At 38.8% G+C, this 25,664-nt stretch overlaps 1 protein-coding gene across 3 annotated transcripts in view; it reads left to right on the forward strand.

The window, feature by feature from the left end:
- LOC127447475 (inactive phospholipase C-like protein 1) overlaps positions 1 to 25,664 on the forward strand; it is a 181,199-nt gene that overhangs the window by 132,993 nt on the left and 22,542 nt on the right. For all 3 annotated transcript variants that reach the window (XM_051709378.1, XM_051709376.1, XM_051709377.1), the window contains 2 exons: positions 20,802 to 21,425; positions 23,273 to 24,973. In XM_051709378.1, coding sequence (XP_051565338.1) covers positions 20,859 to 21,425; positions 23,273 to 24,973 — 2,268 coding nt within the window. In that variant the 5' untranslated portion in view covers positions 20,802 to 20,858. The remainder of the gene's footprint in view (positions 1 to 20,801; positions 21,426 to 23,272; positions 24,974 to 25,664) is intronic.

The following is a 25,664-nucleotide window of genomic DNA, read 5'->3' on the forward strand; positions in this document are numbered from 1 at the left end:
GGGTGATAAATAAATACTAATATAACTGGCTGGAAAAATAGACATTTATTCATTTAAATATCCTATATATATTTTGAATTTGTTGAAACTTGACACTGGGCGATGCACCCTAAAAACTGCACCATTAGATCGGTTTCATACTGAAGAGCCGCTTAAAAGTATGTTGTTTTTTTTTCTCTCTCTTGTAAATGTAAACGAGTGTAAATGCCAACACCATCATATATGTCGAAAGGACTGAAGCCTGTCAACCAAAACATGAGCTCATTGATGTCATTAAGTGAGTCTGCTTTTTTATTCCATCAGTTGCTCCTGGTCGGAGGCTTCCGTAAATATTTAGTTCAAATGTAGGGTTACGTCCTACATAAATGTAATGGTGCAATGCTCAAATATTTAGTAGTGCATACATTTTGACTTGGTGCCCATTTACACCACAACTAGGCTAAGTTGTAATGAACGTATAGCTGGTGCAACTGGCCCCTAATGTTTATTTAGCTATTTATTTAATTTGTATTTATTCTTTATTTGAATGGTCAGCATTTTACTGATACTAAACATACAGTACTGATGTTTATTTAGCTATTTATTTTATTTGAATTTATTCTTGACTGATACTAAACATACAGTACTGATGTTTATTTAGCTATTTATTTTATTTGAATTTATTCTTGACTGATACTAAACATACAGTACTGATGTTTATTTAGCTATTATTTTTATTTGTTCTTTATTTAAATGGTCAGCATTTGACTGATACTAAACATACAGTACTGATGTTTATTTGGGTATATATTTTATTAGAATTTATTCTTTATTTTAATGGTCAGCCATTGATTGATACTAAACATACAGTACTGATGTTTATTAAGCTGTTTATTGTATTTTTATTTATTCTTTATTTTCTCAGTGATCATTTCTAGAATTTGTTGACAATGTATTATAATAATAATGTTAAATATTCTTTGAGAAAAATATTTAAGAAAGCAGCCTTCTGAATACCTTTGCATAGTCATATCGGTGCAAATCGGTGCACAATCCACATAGAAAAGGTCTGTTTTCATTCCAGCTCAAAAATGTGCTACATCGGCCACCATATTGGTAATCGGTGAATTTTTCCTCTCTAAAATCGGTATCAGTATCGGTCTCAAAAATCCCATATCCGTCGGGCTCTATTAAAAATGCATTAGTTTATGTAAAAATTAACACTAACCGAGATGATCAAGTATTGTTCATTGTTAGTTTGTTAACTAATGTACTTAACTAATGTTAACAATTACAACCATATTATAAAGTGTAACTCATTACAGTACTGAAAATAAGAATATGATTTTTAAAATAGCTTAGATGAAGAAATTGTCACACTGCTGACAATGCTTAAAAGTTAATATCAACTACCCACATAACTATGTGTAAATTTTTATTTAGTGCAACAAAATCAATGAAAAAAAGGTGGCTAGTCATGTGCAAAAGTGAATAAAAGTTCAAACATCAGTGAAAATCAGGTAGCTTTGGCAATATGGGGAAAAAAATAATGCATAAATAAAATTATATTTACAAACACAACACCTTGAAAAAATATAAAACAATCAATAAATATAAATATTAGTGCTGTCAGTCGATTAAAATATTTAATCACAATTAATTGCGTAATTTTTCATATAATTGCGATTAATCACAGATTTTGAAAGTGCTTAAATTTGACTATATATACTGCTTTTCCTGTCAAAATGCATTTAGTTCCTTCTTAGAAAATAAAACAATATGTAACAATAATGATTTATTAACATTTTCCAAACTAAGCTTTCCACAATATAAAGACAGAAATGCACTAAAATAGCACCACTTCAAATAACATTAAAGATTTCCAAAGTCTTAGGTTAGGTTAGGGAGGTTAACTAATTGAAAAAACTAGGCTAAGCATTAATTGCAATGGGCATTAAATCTCTTAAACTGTCATCCTCCACAATGTTAATCATGGCTATCCATTTTGCTACAGCAATTGTGAAGTCGCATTCACATTATTCGTGCCGTTTTAAACTCCCCATGAAAAGTGCTTGCAGAGAACATTTTGTTTTGCTTGTAGCACTGGCACTGCGCGCACAAATGATATTTTATCCAAATGGTCCAGTAAGACGGAAGCACAACACTCTAGCAATGTGTATGCAGATTTTTACAGGTCCCATCTGGGTTTGTTTTGTACCAAAAATATGGTTTTCTTGATCATTGATACGGAATCACTTCTGTGTGTGTTTGTGGTGTGTGCATCAGTGTAATGACCCCAGACGGACACATCACAAAGGTTCCACCCTATTCTAAGCAGTGTTTATAACTTGCACAGAGCTGAATGAAATGTCAAATCGGTAAATGCGTTAATTGCGATTTAAGAAAAATTAATGCATTAAACATTTTAAATTAATCGCATGTGTTAACGTGTTAATTCCGACAGCTCTAATAAATATATTAGAACCTTTGCAGATAGGATAGTTTGGTTTTTTTGCAAAGTAATTGCTCATATTTTCACTCAGTGTGAGTTTTTTAGTGTCTTTATGTTGGCAGTGTCTAAATTTCTTCCCCAGATTATTCTTGATAAAATGTGACAAGTCTTATGGTTTGACAAGCGCTATTTCTGACATCCATTAAACAAAGTAAGCCTCAAAGACTCAAATAGCCACAAAGTCATATTTTTCATGACTTATTTTCTACGTTCCTGTCAGGAGTGAGCATTGTTCAGCAAGGTGTGCAATCTGTGTCTAATAATACTGTGATAAGAAGCGGCACTCAAGTTTCCAGCAATGCTTTGCAGTGTGAATAAATTATGCAGATTATTGTGTTCTGTTTATAGCTTTACTGTTTACCGATTTTATACATACTGCTGTTATTGCATTTGTTGTAACTTTCAAGCTCATCTTATTCTTAATGTTGTTTTTGGATATCACCGTCATTGTGATTTGTATGTTAAATGATGAGGTCCATGAGCTTTAATTGCAATATATGCATGAGCTATGGAATACCAAGAGCTACAGAGTGTCTCAAAATAAAGGTTATTATTGTTTCTTAATATTATTATGATATGTTCATAGACAATGCTGTCATATGCAGGGCCCCCTGGCACATTGGGACCCTAGGCGGCTGCCTATATCACCTATAGGACGGGCCGGCCCTGTGCCTGATAGATAATAAAATTAAGCATTTTGTACAATAAAAAACGGAACTTGCAATTTTGAAACTAGATTGTCTTGAAGTATATATGGTAAGGCAAGGTCATTGAAGTATTAAATACAGAAAATGAAAAATTCAGAATTCAGACAGTCAAAGGCCAGTCTGTTACAGCCTAATATTTCTACCAATATTTATCAAGTAATATTCACACCCAGAAAATGCTCAGATATTATATAGACATATTATATAAGTAGATTAGATCAAGGCAATCATGCATCTGTGTAGGAAGCAATAAAACTTTACTTGATTCCAGGATAGACAGACATAACACAATGTTAAGTGAGCTTAATTGCATAAAATCCCTGTTCAGTTTTATGATACTGTACATGTGTAATTATAAAGCAATTTCCAAGTAATGAATCAGGGCACTGAAATCTCCATAGCTGCCAGGTGATATTTGGCAGGAGTTATTGAAATGGTACTGGATATTCTTTCACACTTTGCAATAATTAATTTAATTATTTCTTAACATTATTAAGTATGGTAACAACTGGATTAATGAGGACTATTTCCATTGACATAATGCCTTCAATGCATCAATACCATTTAGGATTGTAATGCAATTTCCCTTCCATCCTCCATATTTGCCTAGTTTTTTTGCTCTTGAGAAGAACAGGTGTTTCATCTCTCTACTCATATTTGCTTTAACAACACTCTTCATCCATCAAGCTGTTTATAGACAAGCTCAATGTCAGGAGATCAGCGCTGCCTCACATTTCTGCTCAACGTAATTCTATTTTGGCCTCAACATTTTCAATTAGTTGGATGTTAGGATTGACGGCTGGCTGAACTCATTGTCGGTTAATCTATGCGCGTTCCCCTCTAACCCTGGTAAATCACTGGCTCTCCATCCAGCATGGATTACCTCATGGGTCCCATAGGGTGGGAGCGGTGCGGGCCACACTAATCTAATGCTTTCTCAGAGCTGGGATCATTGGCTGGATTGGAGTGCTGTTCCATGACTTGCGTAGAGCGAGAGTGGATTACGGACAGCACCAGGTGTTTTCCCAGCTGATGAAGAGAGTGGTCCAGGGTTTTTTGGGGGGGGGGGGGGCTTAGTAAAGTGTGTCATGAGTGCATTAATTGAGCTGATAGTTGGAAACATTGTTGAGTATCAGTGTCAGATGGTGTTCTAATATTTATTCATGCATAGGCATGCTTAAAGGCAGTGCACTTAAAGGGATAGTTCACCCATAAATGAAAATTCTGTCATAATTTATGAGTGAATGATGACTATTTTTTTTATTTTTTTTTATCATTTTAACCTATTCAACCTGTCACACCATTAAGCTGATTATAGAGTGGTTACCTACCTCCTGGGTTATTGCATTTGTCAGTATTTGTATACAAATGATTTTGGCACAGCATATGATTTATGAATCCATATTGATGTCTTCCTTTTTCAGAATTCTTTGTGTTGCTTGAAGCAGGTACATTGGCCCCCCCCGTTAGTTCACCCAAAAATGAAAATTCTCTCATCATTTACTCACCCTCATGCCATCCCAGATGTGTTTGACTTTCTTTCTTCTGCAGAACACAAATGAAGATTTTTAGATGAATATCTATAGGTCCATACAATGCAAGTTAATGGTGATCAGGCCTTTGAAGCTCCAAAAAGATAAAGTCAGCATAAACATCCATCAGATTCCAGTGGTTTAATCAATGTCTTCTGTAGTGATCTAGTTGGTTTCGGGTGAGAACAGACCAAAATGTAACTTTTTTTTCACTGTACATCCTGACAGCAGTCTCCTTGGTGAACATGATTTCAAGCTTGATTACACTTCCTATAGTGCCATGTAGCGCTCTGCACATGCGTCAAGCACTAGGAAGTGTAATCGAGCTTAAAACCATGATTGTGCCTAGAGACTGCAATGGCAAGATGTACAGTGAAAACAGTTGCAATTTGGTCTGTTCTCACCCAAAACCAACTGGATCGCTTCAGAAGACATTGCTTAAACCACTGGAAGCTTTTTTATGAAGCTTCAAAGGCCTGATCACCATTCACTTGCATTGTGGACCTACAGAGCTGAGATATCCTGCCAAAAATCTTTGTTTGCCTGCTGTCTGTGCTCTCTATATACCACAATTTTACCACAAAGGACAAGGTGGCGCCAGTGTGGTGTTTGGCAAGCCGTCGCCTGCTGTCTGTGCTCTCTTTACTGTGTATATTTGTCTTGTCTGTGTGCATATCCGCACAAAAAGTTACCACGGTGCTTGCTTATGATCGTTCGTTTCTTCTCAATCTACGAACCTCTGTTGAAATTCTCTGATTCGAATCACGGAGGGTACAAGTTTCCTGATCCTCCGTTTCTGACTCTGCTACCATCAGAAATATGTTGCTTACCGGACTGTGATCATCATAGGAAGAAACGCTTCAGAAGACAGGGAAAGCGCGGTGGTGTGTTGGAACGTGTGAAGAGGTACCTCCGCACCTCGCCGTTTCGAGGCCCGAGTCATGCGGGTTTACGGAGTCTTGATCCCAGCTGTGGTTACGGCCGGATTTTTTATTTGTGCTTTTTCGAGCATGGTCCTGTCTCCGTCCATCCAGAACGCTAGGATCGGCGCTCTCTTCAAGGAGTTAATCTGCTAGATTGCGTGTTTGCAGAAGAGGACCACCTCTGCAACCTCCATCCATTGGATTATTCCCCAGTGTCGGAGCCTCAACATAATTTTACATCATTCTACTGTCAATCTTCAGCCCAGGAAACGGACTGCACTAAAGTGAAGATGCCATTACTAAACGTAAGATTGATCTCAAATAAGACATTTATAATTAATGAACTAATTTTATTTCATGGGTTGGACCTTTTGTTTATGACTGAGACATGGCTGAATGCCGGCGAATTAGGTCCACTCTCTGAAGTTTGTAACTATTTTAATACAACACGGCCAGTTGGTCATGGTAGGGGTTTAGCTACTATTTATAGAAATAAATTCAAATGTCATCCACTTGTTACAGGGCCGTTTTCTAGTTTTGAAGTACAGTTATTTAAGATGGATGGTAGTAACCCAGTTCTTTGCATACTTGTTTATAGACCCCTCCCAAGTACAATAAGGATTTTTGTATCTTCTATTGTGACAAATGCTGATAGGCTTCTGATCTTAGGTGATTTTAACATACATGTGTGCTGCCCTTCTAAGCCTATGGTTAAAGAGTTTTTACAAATCACTGATACTTTCAATCTTACACAGTCTGTCCTTGGCCCTACTCATAAACAAGGACACAGGCTTGATTTGATTTTATCATTAGGCCTTTTGGTCAGCGATGTAGATATCAAAGAAATTTTCCTGTCTGATCATAAGCCTATGATTTTTAATATAGCTGTTTCTAGCCCTGTATCACACTATGTGTCTGTAGGCCGGCATGTTCGTTCTTTTAACTCGTCTACATTTGGAAAATTTCTAGATGTCTATATTACTTCCCCATCACTCACGTCATAGAGTCATCCCATCTTAGTGTAAATCCTGATGAGTTAGTGAGTATGTTTAATATGGTGTTTTCAAATATCCTGGATGTTGTTGCCCCTTTTAAAATGAAGCAAACCAAAAGTCACATACAACCCTGGCTTAGTGATGAAAATCGGCTATTAGACAGAAATGGAGGAAAGCGGAAAGAAAATGGAAGAGGTACAAATTTCAAATCTCTTACGAATGTGTGCGAGATTGTATGATTAATTATCAAAAAGCTGTTAAGACTGCAAAAGCAAAATACTTTTCATATATTATTGCAAAAAATGCACATAGTCCAAAAATGTTATTTAATACCATAAATAGTGTGTTAAATCCGATGTCTAATCTCTAGCCTGATCCCTCCCCTACAGCTTGTGAAAATGTTCTCACATTTTTTATGGATAAAATTGAAGAAATAAGATCATGTATTTTTCCCTCTCCTTTGGATTTCTTTCAGCCCACACTAGTTTTATCATATTTATCTGAATTTACCCCAGTGTCTCACAGTTATCTGGTACAAACTCTCTGAAAAATGAAGCCCACCTTTTGTTCATTGGACATTGTCCATCCTCGCTTTTTACTAGATATACTTGACATTATAAGTCCTAGTTTATTATCAATAATTAACAGTAGTTTGACAAGTGGAATATTTCCATCTAATTTTAAACATGCCATTGTGCAGCCGCTACTCAAAAAGCCAAATCTTGATCCAACACTCCTGAATAATTATCTTCCCATCTCTAAATTATCTTTTTTATCAAAAGTTTTGGAGAAGGTTGTGTTTAACCAGCTTTCTTAATTTTTAAAGGAGAATGGTATTTTTGATAAATATCAGTCTGGCTTTAGACCACAGCATAGTACAGAGTCTGCGTTGCTCAAAGTATTAAATGACCTATTGCATTCTGTCAACTCTGGTAATTGTGCTGTTCTAATTTTGCTCGATCTCAGTGCGGCATTCGACACTCTTGATCATGGCATTCTTCTAAATTGTTTAGAGCTTATTGGGATCCAGGGTCACGCTTTAAATTGGTTTGCTTCATATTTAAAGGATAGAACCTTTTCTGTGGAGACTGGCAATTATTCATCGTCTCATGCACCAGTTTTGTATGGGGTCCCACAGGACTGAATTCTGGGTCCGGTTTTGTTTTCTTTAAACATGCTCCCTTTGTATACAAGTTTTTAGGAATTATAATGTATCATACCATTGTTATGCAGATGATACTCAGTGTTACGTTCCCTTACATCCAAAGGATGGTTCAAGTCTACAGTGTTTATTTGATTGTCTGAGAGATGTTAAATATTGGATGTCAACCAACTTCCTTCAGTTAAACGAAGTCTTAATTTTTGGCCCCTCTGCTTCTACAGAGATGGTTGCCAATAAATTAGGGCCTCTATCTGGTAACCTTCATACACATGCTAGAAACTTAGGTGTTAATTTTGATTCTGCTTTGACTTTTGATAAACAGATCAATGCTGTGGTCAGAAGTTGTTTCCATCAACTAAAGAATATTGCTAAAAAGAAGTCATTCTTTTATTTTATCAAGACTAGATTATTGTAATGTATTGTATTTGGGTGTTTCACAGTCTCTACTGTCACGTCTTCAGCTTGTCCAAAATGCTGCCGCTAGACTGTTGACTGGAACAAAGAAGAGGGAACATATTTCACCAGTGCTGGTCTCTCTCCACTGGCTCCCAGTCAAACATTGTATTAAGTTCAAACAATTATTGTTCGTTTATAAGGGTTTGCATGGTTTGGCTCCTCCATATATTTCTGATCTTCTTACATTTCATCATAATACATCCAGAGACCTCAGATCAACCAATAGTCTACGGTTGACTGTTCCAAGGACACGTCTCAAACTGAAAGGAGATTGAGCCTTCTCTGTGGCTGCTCCACAGCTCTGGAATAATTTGCCACTTTACCTAAAAACTGCATCAACATATGATGATTTTAAATCTCTTCTTAAAACTCATTTATTTATTATTGCATATGGTCACAAGTAGGTGCAGTGGTAAAATTTTTGTGCATTGTCAGTGATTGTGTTTTGTGTCCTAATTTTAATTATTACGTTATTTGTTTAAACTCTGTACAGCACTTTGGCCAACAGCTGTTGTTTTTAAATGTGCTTTATAACTAAAAATGACTGACTGACTGACTGACTAGTAGAAGAAAGAAAGCCATACACATCCGGGATGGCATGAGGGTGAGTAAATGACAAAAGGATTTTCATTTTTGGGTGAACTATCCCTTTAAGTCACATTTGAAAAAGCAATGCATGAATGTCATTGCATTAGATACAAAATATCAAACCACATGGCATTTGCAGGATGCTAGACCTTTTCACAGAACTAGCTTCATTTTTCTTGCCATTGTTTTTCAATTACTTTTAACCAACTGATCTAAAGTCTTTTCTAATGGATGAATTATCAAGTTCAGTATGCAGTTCACTCAGAGTACAGATGATATACAGTAAAACAGATTATATATATTGTTTTATAATGCAATTAATTCCAACAGTGACAGCAATGCACATCACCCCCGTCGGACGGTGAGAGGCTCCACGCATTCGACATTGCCATAGACCCCGCCCTTTACTTGAGATGGTCCTGGGCTCAGTAGTAGAGAAGACTGATGTCATTGAGTGTTAGTAAGCCAAATCACTGATACGCTTGTGTAAAATGCCCGTTAAAGGGAAGGGATTGTACACTTATTAAAACAAGCCAGTGTTGGTAGGAAAAGGCCTTGTCACTCTTGATTTTCTGCACTTCTTTCCAGATGCATCTTTCTCCTTCATCCTGTGTTTTTCCATCCCTCCAGCCTTCAATTACTACCTTGTTCTCTCTCATTCTTGTACTTTCCTTCCATTCTCCTTCTCTTCTTCTCATGAGATAGGAGTCTAAATTTAACCACACTTCTTCCAGCACCCCCTTACTGTGTCTGATACTTTTGTTATCCCTCTCAGACTGCTGGAGGGAAATTGCTTATAATATCACTGTAATTTTATATTATGGGGGAAAGGTATGTGTTTTATCCACCAGTTCGATTTCCCCAGCAAAACACTACAGTTCTGTTTCTTGCCTCCCTTGCTATGTGTCATGCCCTTTACTTAGTATGCACCCAGTTCTCTCCCTCTCATACCCACTTGCAATCCTTTCCATTCTGTCATGCCTAGCAAACCCTCAATTCTTTGGCTGGAAAAAGAGAAAACACATCTATATTTCAAAACCAAAACAAAGCAAAATGAAATGCACTTAGGGGGATTAAGTCTGATAGATGCCCTTTTAGGCCACAACAATACATTAAAAGCTTTGCAGACTTGTCATCATGGTTTCCTGGAGATGACTGATGGGTGGGTGACATGGGTGGATAGACAGTTGAGTGACTTGCTTTTTTTCACCTCTCTCTGGGTGCCCTTGGGAGTCCAGGCGTTAATGCTGCATTTCAGCCTTGCGTGGTGGTACCTGCTAACTTGGGAGGTCTCTGGGCGTGCTGCACTGCCTGGCTCACACTTATTGTCTCAGCTTCGCTATCACCACAGTCTGCCCAAACACCTACTGACCTGGATTCACAGCGGCAGGCTGTCGGCTCATCAGGCAGGCCCTGATCCAGAAGTGCGACCAGCAACGCCAGCTGCATAAAGAGGCAGACAAAACTAAGCCAAATGAACATCAGAGTGTTCACTGTTTGCACACTGCACTCTCTGACTTGACCAGTCCACTGCTTCTCTGGTCTGAATGTCATAATGTTTTTGCTCAATTGAAAAACTCAGAATTGTGGTGTTTTTTTTAAAGATCCAGATTTGCCTGTGGCCTCTTTGACACAAAGTATGTGGAAGATATACCACCACTGTATTCAACAATTTGAATTCATTAATATGATTTTCACATGTTCTGAAGAAAATGTGAGTATTACTTGCCTGTACAGAACTTAGTGCCAAAATGCAAGGGTGTTGTGGGTGGTTGCCACAGAGTTGTTATGGGGTTCCTAAGGTATTCTGAGTAGTTTTTAGCATGTTTTCCACAACATTGACAGCACACAGCAACACCATTCAGCACACAGCAACACCATCTGGGGCAGGAGAAAGAAACACCCCTTTAGAGGCAAATCTCTCTGTCTCTCTATGAGTATGAGCTCTGTTGGTCCTTTAACCTAGCACCCTCCTCCCACTGGCCAATCACAACAGGTAAGGGTTCCGAGATGGCAATTAGAAACAGGTGGCAGTCATCAGTACCTGTTAGAGGAGGGTAGGGGCCTGTACTATGAAGGTTGCTGAATGAACTCAGGGTTTCAGGATTGGTTTCAGGTTGACAAATTCAAACCAATCCAATCAGGCTTAATTGGTACCATGATGCAGCTTATCAACTTTGGGAAAATTCCAATCGAAATTGATCATCCCTACGCCCTGCTCACTACAAAGGACAAAGCTCTTGATGTGGACTCTCTAAAGAGAGCATGACATTACAGTTTGAATGTACCCTTCACAAAGTCTTGTAAAAGGGCCCTTTGTGAAAAAATAAGCTTTCTTACTTTTGTTCAGAACGACTCTTCGAGTGGCATTCCCTTCCCGAAGTGCACTTCAAGGGTGCAAAAATGCCATTTGGAAAATATGCTTTCTCTGTCAACTCAGGCTTCGATCCTGACTTTAAGATTAGATTACGTGCTCGTGCACATGAATGAGTGACGTTTGCAGCACACAACCAGTCGTGTGAGAGAACGCGATTCACTTCTCACGAGAGTCTCAGCGGAATTTTCCTCTCTGCTGAAAGCTGATGATTATGAAAATAAGAATTTAAATTAATTTAAACTGTGAATAAGACATTGTTTTAAAAATATAAAAATGTAAAATGCATTTATACTGCTCAAGAGTTCAACATTAAATCATGAAGTCTTAAAACACATGATTTACACATTACAGGGGATAACTGTAAAATTATGAAGCAATTAAAGACATTTACACAACAAAAAGAAACAGCGGCTGCTATGAGAGCTCAAGAGAACTGCTGCAAACAAATTATTAATGTGATAAAAAAATAAATAAAGCAGCTGGTATATCAATGCGTAAGTGAATTCATATAGGCCCACAACAAGAACACACAGGCTTATTAATTTTAAAAGCTTAAATTTGTTTACAGTATAAAAGCTTTTATATTTATTTGAATTGAAAACTTTATCATTCAAAACTATTACAAATAAATATAGGCTACTATTGATTACAAAATGAATAGAGACTATAAAGGTGAATATTCTCCTATATTTTCCTTTTTCAAAATGTACCAGTTAGTATATCTAAAAGTGTTTTTAGACAATGGAATAAACTACTTTGTAAATATATATAGGATAATAGGAAACCTAGAACTAGTCTTAAAATATTTAAGTTGTCAAAAAGGCTTGGAGGACTAGAATTCCCAAATGTAATAAATTATTACAGGGACACTATCTATATGGGCAGGTGTTAAAGTCATAAAAACAATGATACCCTTTGATCCTGACTAAAAACGTTAAATGCAAGAAAGGCCCAAAATTTGATCATTTTTGGATTTAAAAGATGTTTTGTTTTTTTAATTCGCACAGTACAAGACAAACACTGTGTCTGCATTGCTAGCAATTCACCTGTTTCAGTCACCTTTTCTTTATTTTTATGCTGTCTAAAGGAAAAGACAAATATAATTTTAATTTATTTTCATACCTGATGTATCTGTAAAATGACATGACTGTGTCAGCATGGCAGCATGGTTCATAACCCCCAGCCCCCCCCCCCCGGTTATGAACAACATAAGGGTGAGTAAATGAGTGAGTAAAAGTAAATTTTCCATTTTTAGGTGAACTACTCCTTTAACTGGTGGCTCATTTTTTGAGCACAAACCTGACAAGGACATACTTAAAAAAAAAAAAAAAAAAAAAAAAAAAGAAGAAAAAAACAAAAAAGGTCTCTTTTAAAAGGAGACTCTTAGGAGATGCTGTACAAAATTTAGAATTAATTAAAGACAAAGAAATTATTTAGAAAATCTTAAATTGATTGTAAATTATTACCTAATAATATTTGCATAAAAAATATATGACACTGTCCTTGCCAAAACCTAAAAGCACAGTACAAGTCACAAGTCACAGGTCTTACCATGTACTAGCTCTGATCTGGGTGATAATGCTTTACTTTGTGTTTTTTTATAGATAATTTTCTTAGACAATGTCAAGAGAATTTTCTAAAATGCTACTTCAAAGCCTGCAAGATTACCACATTCATTCAATTCCTTCACAATATACACACATTCACTCTTTGTCCTGAGCCAGATACGCTGAAAACTGCACCGTTAATGTTTTCACATTCACAATTATGAATGACATACAAATCACGTACTTTAATGACATATTTTCAAATCAAAACGGCAAATTTTGCCAAATGGTGAATATAGTTTGCACCCTTGGAAATGACTGTTGGTCAGTACAACATTTTAATCATAAAACAGTGGGCAAACATTGCACTAGTTGCACTAAACATTGTTTAGTTAGATACTAACATCTTGTATGACACTAACACTCTTAACCTAAACTGCTGAAACGTGGCGCTGCAATAAAAATAATCCACGAGGTTCCCGCTTAGCTAATTAAACTTGAGTCCCGCCTTCATTGATTTGATTAGCTTCTTCAAATGACATTGACGAGGGCACGCTAAAAAATTACACTTTTTTTAAACCATTGTGTTATTCCTGCAACAACTTAATGACAACTAGGTAAAAAAGTTCATCAAGACAAACTTTGATGTTGGCTTGAGAAAGCCTAGCCTGAAAGTTTGAAGTAGTTAAAAGTTTTAGTAGTTTTAAAAGTTCAAAGTTTAAAGATTATAAGACCATTCAGTCTATCAGATAGATAGATAGAGAGATAGATCATTTTGGTTGCTAGGCAGTTACCAAGGTGATACTCAATAGGCTCCTTGCTACCCTGAGTCCAATGAACGAAACCAGAAGTCTTTACGTTGTTCTGGTGCAGAGATATGTGATTTGTTACTTGGTTGCTAGGGTAACCCCATCTGGTTGCTAGGCAGTTACCAAGGTGATACTTAACATGGCTACTTGCCATCCTGAGTGAAATAAGTTAACCTGGAAGTCTGTATGATTTTCTGTTGCAGAGATATGTGATTTGTTACTTGGTTGCTAGGGTAACCCCATCTGGTTGTTAGGCAGTTACCAAGGTGGTACTTAACATGGCTACTTGCCATCCTGAGTGAAATAAGTCAACCCGGAAGTTTCTACGATATTCTGGTGCAGAGATATGTGATTTGTTACTTGGTTGCTAGGGTAACCCCATATGGTTGCTAGGAAGTTACCAGAGTGATACTTAATGAGGCTCCTTGCTATCCTGAGTGAAATAAGTCAACTCAGAATTCTCTACGATTTTCTGGTGCAGAGATATGTTTTTTGTTACTTGGTTGCTAGGGTAAGCCCATGTGGTTGCTAGGCATTTACCAAGGTAATACTTAACATGGCTTCTTGCTATCCTGAGTGAAATAAGTCAACCCGGAAGTCTCTACGACATTCTGATCCTGAGATACCCATCTTAGTGAATTTGATTGGAAGTCAATGGTGTTTGGTTGCTAGGGTGCTCTAAATAGTTGCTAGGGCGTGGCTAAGTAGTTTCCATGATGATACTTGAAGACTGATTGCTCACCCAATTCAAACAAGCCAACTCTCATGTCTGCAGGACATTCTGATCAGGAGATATCCATCTAAGCCATTTTGAATGGCAGTCAATTGGTTTTGGTTGCTAGGGTGCACTAAATGGTTGCTAGGTTGTATGCAGTTGCTAGGGTGTTAAAGTGATAGATTGAAAAAGAATAAAAAGAGTGATGTAAAGATATAAAAAGAAAGTGAAGGAGTGATAGATAGAAAGTATGAGTGGTGGAGTTATAGGATGTAGCTTGAATCCTCTAAAGGATTTATTACAGGAAAAAATTTTCATACCTTGAATGGAAGTCAAAGAGACATGAGGCCTATTCGGAAGTCCGATACTGGAATACCGTAATTCCGATCAGTTAGAAAAGATACAGCACACTATTCGGGATTAGTCTGAAGGTCTGTGCCGAGTTTGGTGCATGTAGCTTAAAAGCTCTAGGAGGAGTTAGAGTCAGAAATTTTAGTCTCATAATAATAATAATAATAATAATAATAAGTTTAAATAGGATTTCAGTAGGTTGGCTTTCTTAAACCAACCTAATAATAATAATAAGTTTAAATAGGATTTCAGTAGGTTGGCTTTCTCAAGCCAACCTAATAATAATAATAAGTTTAAATAGGATTTCAGTAGGTTGGCTTTCTCAAGCCTACCTAATAATAATAATAAGTTTAAATAGGATTTCAGTATGTTGGCTTTCTCAAGCCAACCTAATAACTAGATAGGTACATTTCCTGAAGAAAATGTGAGTGGTTCTTGCCGTGGCAAAATTTCTCACCACGATGTCCCACCAACTGCCCCAAGTTGAAAGATGCCACCCCATGACAGTAGGATATTCTGGTGCAGAGATATTGATGTTGTTCCATGGTTGCTCGGGTGTTCCATGTGGTCACTATGCAGTTACAACGGTGATACTTAACAAGGCTCCTTGCTATCCTGAGTGAAATAAGTGAAGCCGGAAGTCTCTATGATGTTCTGATGCAGAGATATGTGATTTGTTACTTGGTTGCTAGGGTTACCCCATCTGGTTGCTAGTAAGTTACCAAGGTGACACTTAACATGGCTACTTGCCATCCTGAGTGAAATAAGTCAATCCAGAAGTCTCTACGATGTTCTGTTGCAGAGATATGTGATTTGTTACTTGGTTGCTAGGGTAACCCCATCTGGTTGCTAGGCAGTTACCAGGGTGATACTTATTAAGGCTACTTCCCATCCTGAGTGAAATAAGTCAACCCGGGTGTCTCTATGATTTTCTGGTGCAGAGATATGTGATTTGTTACTTGGTTGCTAGGGTAAGCCCATGTGGTTGCTAGGCAGTTACCAAGGTGATACTTAACATGGCTCCTTGCTATCCTGAGTGAAATAAGTCAACCCGGAAGTCTCTACGGCATTCTGATCCTGAGATACCCATCTTAGTGATTTTGAATGGAAGTCAATGGTGTTTGGTTGCTAGGGTGCTATAAATGGTTGCTAGGGCGTGGCTAAGTAGTTCCCATGATGATAGTTGTAGACTGATTGCTCACCCAATTAAAACAAGCCAACTGTCATGTCTCTAGGACATTCTGATCCGAAGATATCACACTCTAAGTGAAAGCAATAATGTTGGTTGCTAGGGTGCTCTAAATGGTTCCCAGGGTGTGGCTAGCCAGTGAACAGAGAGATTCTTATTGGCTGCTTACTAACCTGACTCATAAGAGCCAATTCCCAAGTGTTTACGACATTCTGTTCTGAAGATATCCTTCTGAGACATTTTGAATGGAAGTTAATGGGGGGTGGTTGCTAGGGTCCCATAAATGGTTGTTAGGGTGTGGCTATGCCATTTTCAAGGTGATACTTAGAGTGATTGGTATCCCGATTGAAATGAGCCCGCCCCCACGTATCTATGTCATTCTCATTGGGAGATACGATCTGGCAACTTTCTTGCATTGACTGCCATAGTAGGAAAAAAATTCTCTTCACATAGTAACCTATGGGACTTTTTGGTACGGTTTTTTGCCACCCTTTTTACCCCCTGGGGTACATTTTACCCCCAAACACAGGGTATGTTTGAACACGGCTTGCTAGCCCGAATCAAATGAGAGCACCCACATGTGTCTAGGATATTCTGATTAGAAGATATCACACTCAGCCATTTTGAATGGAAGTCAATGGGGATGGTTGCTAGGGTGCTCTAAATGGTTGTTAAGGTGTGGCTAAGTAGTTTTTCAAATGGATACATGAAGACTGATTGCTCACCCACGTGAAATAAGCCAACTGCCATGTCTGTAGTATGTTCTGATCCAAATATATCCCTCTCAGCCTTTTTTAATGGAAGTCAATAGGGCTGGTTGCTAGGGTGCTCTAAATTGTTGCTAGTGTGTGGCTAGCCAGTGACCAAAGAGATTCTTATTGGCTGATTACTAATCTGACTGAAAAGAGCCAATCCCCAAGTGTCTACGACATTCTGTTCTGAAGATATCCTTCTGAGCCATTTTGAATGGAAATCTATGGGGGCGGTTGCTAGGGTGCCGTAAATGGTTGCTAGGGCGTGGCTACACCATTTCCAAGATGATCCTTAAAGACTGATTGGTAGCCTGATTGAAATGAGCTCACCCCCATGTCTCTATGTCATTCTGATTGGGAGATATGATTTGACAACTTTCTTGCATTGACTGCCATAGTAGGGGGAAAAAATGTTTTCATGGGCGAGATCCTTGCCATAGTATGCCTATGGGAAATTTTTGGGACGTTTTTTTGCCCCCCAGGGGTGCACCATACCCCCAATCCCTTAGAAAAGTCTTGGCACAGGTGTCGCCAATTGGCCAGTCGATTTGACACCTAATTCATGGGTCTACTACAAACGGTGCGGGACGAGTTAGGTGCCGAAGTTTTATACGGAATAAGAAGAAGAATAATAAGTATGTGAGATTACAATAGTGATGCTTTGCTTCGCAAGCACCACTAATAATATGTGAGATTACAATAGTGATGCTTTGCTCCACAAGCACCACTAATAATAATAATAATAAGTATGTGAGATTACAATAGTGAAGCTTTGCAAGCACCACTAATAATACGTTTAAAATATCAGTTTGTTGGCTTTCTCAAGCCAACATAACTAGATAGTAAAGTTTGAAGACAAACTTTATGTTGGCTTGACAAAGCCTTGTCAGAAAGTTTAAAATAGTTTGAAGGGTTGGAAGTTTGAAGGTCTTACAGTCAGACAGACAGAAGGAACATCATACAGATAGACAGCCAGCTGCAAGAATTCCTATGCATCCCTACCCCTTGCTTGTTTTTCTGAATGGCAAATTGGTTGCTAGGGTAACCCTATTTGGTTGCTAGGCAGTTACCAAGGTGATACTCAAAAGGCTCCTTGCTACCCTGAGTCAAATGAACAAAACCAGAAGTCTCTACAATGTTCTGATGCAGAGATATGTGACTTGTTACTTGTTGCTAGGGTAACCCCATCTGGTTGCTAAGCAGTTTCCAGGGTGATACTTATCAAGGCTTCTTGCCATCCTGAGTGAAATAGGTCAACCTGAAAGTCTCTACGATGTTCTGGTGCAGTGATATGTGATTTGTTACTTGGTTGCTAGGGTAAGCCCATCTGGTTGCTAGGCAGTTGCCAGTGTAATACCAAGAAGGCTGCTTGCTGTTCTGAGTCATACAAGCCAATAATGAAGTCTCTACGACGTTCTGATCCTGAGATACCCATCTAAGTGATTTTAAATGGAAGTCATTGGGGTTTGGTTGCTAGGGTGCTCTAAATGGTTGCTAGTGCATGGTTAAGTATTTTCCATGATGAAACTTGAAGACTGATTTCACACCCAATTCAAACAAGCCAACTCTCATGTATGTACGACATTCTGATAAGGAGATATCCATCTAAGCCATTTTGAATGGCAGTCAATGGGTTTTGGTTGCTAGGGTACAATAAATGTTTACTAGGTTGTATGCAGTTGCTAGGGTGTTAAAGTGATGGAGTGAAAGAAAGAATAAAAAGAGTGATGGAAAGATAGAAAAGAGAGTGATGGAGTGATAGCTAGAAAGCATGAGTGGTGGAGTGATAGGAAGTAGATTGAATCCTCTAATGGAGTTATTACTGGGAAAAGTTTTCACACCTTGAATGGGAGTCAATTTAAAATCAGTCCTGTTCGGAAGTCCGATACGGGAATACCGGAAGTCCGATCAGTTAGAAAAGATAAAACAACAAACTTCAGAACAGTCCCAAGGTCTGTGGTGAGTTTGGTGGTTTTAGCTTTAAAGCTCTAGGAGGAGATACTGTTAGACATTTGGCTCAGAATAATAATAATAATAATAATAATAATAATAATAAGCTTATATAGTAGATCAGTATGTTGGCTTTGACAAACTAACATAATAAGTTTAAATAGAATATCAGTATGTTGGCTTTCTCAAGCCAACATAATAAGATTAAATAGTAGATCAGTATGTTGGCTTTGACAAGCCAACATAATAATAATAATAATAATAAGCTTATGTAGCAGATCAGTATGTTGGCTTTGTCAAGCCAACATAATAAGCTTATGTAGTAGATCAGTATGTTGGCTTTGTCAAGCCAACATAATAAGTTTAAATAGAATTTCATTATGTTGGTTTTCTCAAGCCAACATAATTATAAGTTTAAATAGAATATCAGTATGTTGGCGTTCTCAAGCCAACATAATAAGACAGCGGTACATAATGGACTGTAGCAGAACAGCAACAACAATATCAATTATGGGGAGGGCCAGTCTGGCCATATCTGATTATTGGAGGGGACTTGTCCCCCTCAATGCATATTGTGGTTACGGCCCTGGTGGAACCTATTAGTATATCCCTGTTCCTACCCAAACAAAGCAACAAATTTAAATCCATAGATAATATTTGTATTAATAGTACTTTTAGAATTTGGTTAGAAAAAAAGAAAAATAGTAAATTTAAGAAAGATATAGTTATTTTACAAGAAATTGCTAAATATCCTGATTTCATGCCAGAGATAAGATAATACATTTAAGTTTTGGGCAAATAGAGGTCTGAAAATACATCACCAACTGTTCACTGATAAAGTAATGGATACCTTTTCAAATCCAAATTCACAATTTTTTTTAATTATTTACAGGTTTATTTACAGGTAAGAAGATATTTATTAACAGAAGTTAAAATAAAATAAATAAAGGAAATGCATCCATTAATAAATTATATAAATGATACATACAATACAACTATTCCAATATAAATGTTAGGAATTTTAAAGAGTGCACTTGAAAGAGATATACAGGACACTCTAAATAAAATTATATGTAGGTGGGAGGATGAATTAAAAATAAAAATTAGTCAGCAAGACTGGGAAGAAATATCATATAATACATTCCATACTTCTCAATCCAGTGTTTGGAGGGAATATGCTTGGAAGATACAAATGAGATTTGTTTATAACACCCGTTATTCAAAGTAAATACAATAGCATGGTAAAAGGGGATTGTTGGAGAAATTGTGGAGAAAAAAAAAGGCTCATTACAGCCAAATTCTATACGAGTGCTCTAAATTGACAACTTATTGTAATTAAGTGATTAGACAGGTTAATTTAATATTTAACTGCACAATCTTAAATATTTCCAAGGCACATTTTTTGATTATGGTGAAAAAAATCCTAAGCTTGCTAGGTGAAAGTAACTCAGAATATGGCATATTAATAAATATTTGCTAAGAGAAGCGGAGAAAAACAGATGCTACCAAGGGTGTAGATTTGGCTTGAATATTGGGTGAAGCATCTACATGTTTCCATTGATCATGGTATAAATATTGGGGAACTACTCCCCTGGATACTACAAATGTTTTTAGCAGCTTAGGAAATGTCCATGCACAGTCAAGTGCTGCTGGTCAGAAATTGGCAGTGATGTAATGTAGGACATGGTTGGTTTTATTCTGTAAAGGCCAGAGGAAGAGCACTACAGTTCAGTTTCCTTAGATGACATGAAGCTCAATACATTTTTCTAACTATGTCTCTATTGTTGTGTGCAATATTCAGTTTCGGGCTGAAACATGCCCTATGTGTTTGGATTTAAGCCTGCAGACATGCTTAAACACAAAGAGATATCTGTGATCAAAGAGACAATGTATGTGTTATAGATTTAAAGGTTAAGTTTTCGGATGCTAAAACACTGTTCCATATCCCATCTTTATGGCAGAGATAACCAAGTAATCTGTTTGTATTGATTTTCCTAAAAAAGTGTAAGCAATATAGCTCTGTGGCACTTTTCAGTCACTCGGCCAATAGTATGAGTTTGAGGCAGGACTGTTTGTTTGCCAACCAATGGCAGACAAGGGTAGTGTTTGGGAAACCTGTTTGAGAATAATCAGTATTTTTGCAATTCTGTTCGGTGCCACTAGTGGCTCAGAAATTAGCTTAAAGGAACATAGAAGTGGCTCTGAGCTTCTTCCTTTATTCAAATGGTCTCCAATTTTTTTCTTTTGTCTTTTCAAGGACCCCTCAGTGGCCAAGGTCAGTGGCGGGCGAAAGAAAACGGTCTCCTTCAGCAGTATGCCATCAGAAAAGAAGGTGAGCAGTGCTGCAGATTGCCTTGCCTTTATGCAGGGTGGCTGCGAGCTGAAGAAGGTGCGACCCAACTCGCGCATCTACTCGCGATTCTACACTCTGGACTCTGAACTGGTCTGCCTTCGTTGGGAGCCCTCCAAGAAGGATGGTGACCGAGCCCGACTTGACATCTCTGCCATTCGTGAGGTTCGCATTGGAAAAAACACAGAGACCTTCCTCCATAATGGTCCATCGGATCACCTGGCTGAAGAAGCAGCATTTTCCATCATTCACGGTGATGAGTACCAGTCCCTGGACCTGGTCGCTCTATCTGCTGATGTGGCCAACATCTGGGTGACAGGGTTGCGGTACCTGTTGTCCCACCCTGGTGCCATAGGTGGAGGAAGTGGAGGGGAGGGAGGGGTGGGAGAGGGGAGTGTTGGAAACAAGATGAGGCAGAACTGGTTGGCGAAAGAGTTTGCTCTGGTTGATGATGATGGACACGGAATCATTTCTGAAGACACAGCAGTCGCCACCATCTGCAAACTCTGCCCTGGCATTAAGGAAGCAAAGGTAAAACATTCTCTTTTAATTTACTTAACCAAAAATCTTGTGCTTTCATGAGTATTGTAAATGGCACTTTGAAAGAACACAGGACACTTTGTTGCCCCATCACTTTTTTTTGTGAGAACTATTAATTATGTTAGATAAACTATTATCTATAATAAAATTAACGTAACATGAAACATAGCTAGTTTTAAACACGTCACACGTCTCTATCACCCCTAAAAATTGTGATTTTGTCCTGTCTCACCTCAGAGGTTTTCACCTTCTTGACTGTATTGTCATAAATTGGAAACAATCTGTTGAAATGTTCAGTTCATTGTAGTAAAAATACTATTTTTATTATGAACTAATTTTACTTCTCAAAAATGCAGTGTTTAGCTGTGTACCACATGTTTCACTCAACCCTGTTAAAAGAGGATTTTCCCTGTTTGTAATATTCATTAAAATTGTGTGACCCAAGAAGTGACATAATTTGGATCCTTTCTACAGCATGACAGGAAGACAATGCCATTTTAATTTTCTCAGTTTTTATAAGTGTTATTGTGTTGATTGCATTCGTCATGCTCAGCCTATAACTCTGTTACCCAAGTTAGCGTAATAAACATTGGCTCATATATATTTTATATTTAATTTGAGGTCATTGACAGTCAACATTTTCTGAAAATTAAGCACCTCCAATCACTGACAAGGGAAAAAACAATTCCTTTTTTAAAAGCTCCAGGCCTAATTTTGTACCCAGTTTGTAGAAAGTGCCAAACGTGTTCAAATGATAGCCAAATATATACAACACACGTCTGATTACCCAATGTGAAAGTAAACAATAATACACAGGTGCAGTTTTTATATAGAACTAATAAAATAAGCAATCATACTACAGTTCTAGAGTAGTGGGAGATTAAATAAACAAGACCTATAAATGTAAAAAAAAAAGCAAATTTGAGGGGTGCAGAATTTGTATGACTGTTCTAGAGCTTGTCTCTCTGTATCACTGCTCAGCCTGACATATTCACCAACCCTGCTGAGACAAACAGCACTTGCCTGGTTTGGATTCTGGCAGCTGGAACAGTGGAAGAGGTTTTATGCATGCATGTTTGTGTGTGGATTGGACAGCTGGGGACAGGAGGAGGACAGACAGGAGCCACAGGGCCAAGACTCAAGTATTTGTGACAGCGGGTGTGAGGCATCTGCTTCATGTGTCTACCGAGACAAGCAAAGGCAAAAAGGGCAAGCAAACAAGGCAGTGTACAGGCATGATTCACCTTGCTCCTGGCTGTATTTTATTCTTGAAAAATGCAAGACACAATCTAGGCCCCGTGAAGAGCTGCTATAGCTGTGTTTGTATGAATGTGACATTTGCCTCTCTAGATTGAATTCATTCCTCTGTTAGCTGTTTACATGATTTGTTTCTGGTCCATGTAATAGTTTGTTTGGACTGTGATTTGCTAATTATATTTTAAAGTTATATACAAAAAACTACTTCACTCCCCCAAACATTACTTATTGATGGAAATAAACCAAAAAAAAAAACAAAGTGATGAAATACAACATAAACGGATATGATGTGCAGAATTACAGTAGATTGCAGAACTCTCAAAGCTTGGTAATCAATAAGCACCTGTCACCTGACAGTAATTCTTAATGTGATTTATCGAGTAGATGCTCTCTAATCCCCAGCAGCATATTACAGAGGCATTCCCCCTTGAGCAGCCTTTTTATAGGTCATGGATTAACCCTTTTTTTTGGTTTGGGTTACTACCCAGAGCTTCACCCATGAAATTACAGCCTACCCAAATATGTGTTAAAAAATTTGTTAATACGCTCATTCCTCTTCTCTTTTGTGTTATTTTTCTTAGGTGCGTTTGCGCTTTAAAGAGATTCAGAGGAGTAAAGAAAAGCTAACTTCTCATGTTACGTTGGAGGAGTTCCAGGAGGCCTTCTGCGAGTTGTGCACGCGACCCGATGTCTATTTCCTGCTAGTGCAACTGTCTAAAGACCGAGAGTGCCTTGATGCCCAGGACCTGCGTCTTTTCCTGGAGACAGAGCAGGGACTGTCCTTGGCCACCACCGAAGGCTGCTTGGAGCTCATTCGGTGTTTTGAGCCCGCTGCGGCTGGGCGTGAGCGAGGACTACTGGGCTTGGATGGCTTCACCCGCTACCTACAGTCTGCTGAGTGCCAATTGTTAGACCCGGAGCACCAGAATGTGTGCCAGGACATGAAGTTGCCCCTGTCTCATTACTACATTAGTGCCTCTTATCGCTCCTACCTACTGGATGATCAAGTGCATGGCCGGGCTGATCTAGGGGGGCTCACTCGAGCCCTGCAGGCTGGCTGTCGGTGTCTAGAGCTTGGGGTTACTGATGGGCCAGAAGGGGAACCACTATTGGGTGTAGACCATGGTACAGATGTAAAGCATCATCACCACCATCATCACCACCACCATCATCACTACCATCATGGTTCTGTTACCCTACGCAGTGCCCTGGAAGTGGTCAACAAGTATGCTTTTCTCACCTCTCAGTATCCTCTATTGCTCTATCTGTGCCAGCGTTGCTCACCTTCCCAGCAGCGTACTCTTGCACAACACCTCAAGAAGGTATTTGGACAAAAGCTCTATACCCCTGACGCTCTGTCAGTAAGTCTTGGAGGTCGAGCAACCACTCTGCCCTCTCCAGAGCAACTGAAGTGTAGGGTGCTTCTTGTTGGAAAGAAGCTGCCTCCTGAAGAGGAAGGCTCTGAAGGAGAGGTATCTGAAGAGGATGAGGAGATAGGTGGTGGTGGTCCTCTGGCTGGCCGAAGGATGACCATCCCTGGGGAGGAAGAGCTGGGAGTTGTCCTCGTTGTCCCCCCACCCCCACAACCAAGGCGTCTCTGCTTGCGCCGCGAATTGTCCGATCTGGTCGCAGTTGTTCGTACTGGAAGTCGCAGCTTTTATGCTCACCGGGTGAATACTCAGCCATCCCAGCAGCATTCTCCCCCCTCCACTCCCTCTACACCAGGCATGCCTATGCCTTTAGACCCCCCCTACTGGACCCTGTGCTCTCTTGGGGAAGGGGAGGCTGGCCGTCTGGCTAGTGAGAGCCCCGAAGAACTGGTGAGCTTTACCAAGCGCAATCTTACCCGTGTGCGCCCCAGTTCGGTAAGGCTTGACTCTAGCAACCCAAACCCACAGGGATACTGGAAAGGAGGTGTGCAACTGGTGGCGCTCAACCAGCAGACACCAGGTGCCATGCTAGATTTGACCCGTGGTCGGTTTATGCAGAACGGAGGGTGTGGGTATGTACTGCGTCCAGCCGTAATGCGAGAGGAGGTTTCCTACTTCAGTGCCCAGTCGCAAGGCTGTGTGCCTGGTGTACCACCGCAAACACTCAGGGTGAAGGTCATCAGTGCCCATAGCCTACCCAAGCCACAGGGCTCTGGTGCCAAAGGTGAGGTCATTGATCCTTATGTAGTGCTGGAGCTGCACGGTGTGCCTGCAGATTGTGCTGAGCAGAGAACTCGCACTGCAGCCCAGAACCAGGATGACCCGCTGTTTGATGAGACCTTTGAGTTCCTGGTAAGAGAGTGAGACTGCCACATCATGAATACTAATATGTTTTATACATACAGTGGCCCATGAAGTATTTTGACACCATTAAAACATGTATTCATTTCATTGCATTAAATAACACAATATTAAACCATATGGCATCTGCAAACAAATGATGCTAGACCTTTTCTGCAATTCCATGTTTGCAATTACTTTTAAGAAACTGGTCTCAAGGTAATTTTAGTGGATGTATGAAGTCAGTTTCCCTCAAGTTCACACAGGTTTCCTTACAGAGTAACCACAGGAGTAGTTCATCACATTAACTATGGACATATTCCAGTACGTTTGACAACCAGAAAGTGTCCAGATACCTTTGTTATAATTTTGAAAGATATAGCTATTGTTTTATCATTTGAAACATAACAAACTTCTATTTTTGCTATGTTTTGATTAGTGTGCATATGCTATCTTTTAAAAAAAGACACTTGGTTTGATATTTTGTTTTATAATGCAAAGACATACAGTTTTAAGTGTGCCCTAAGTGTCCAAATACTTTTTGGGGCCACTGTATACAGTATGATTTTGGAAGACCATAAGATTGAGACATAAGATTGTCCAAGATGGGACAGAAGACATGAGACCTTTCGCTTGACACCTTGCCCCTGGGTTTTTGACCATGTGTTAGGTGGTGTAGTCAGTGATGTGCAAGGTTATTCTG

This window comes from Myxocyprinus asiaticus, chromosome 10 (assembly GCF_019703515.2).
Source record: "Myxocyprinus asiaticus isolate MX2 ecotype Aquarium Trade chromosome 10, UBuf_Myxa_2, whole genome shotgun sequence".
NCBI lineage: Eukaryota > Metazoa > Chordata > Actinopteri > Cypriniformes > Catostomidae > Myxocyprinus > Myxocyprinus asiaticus.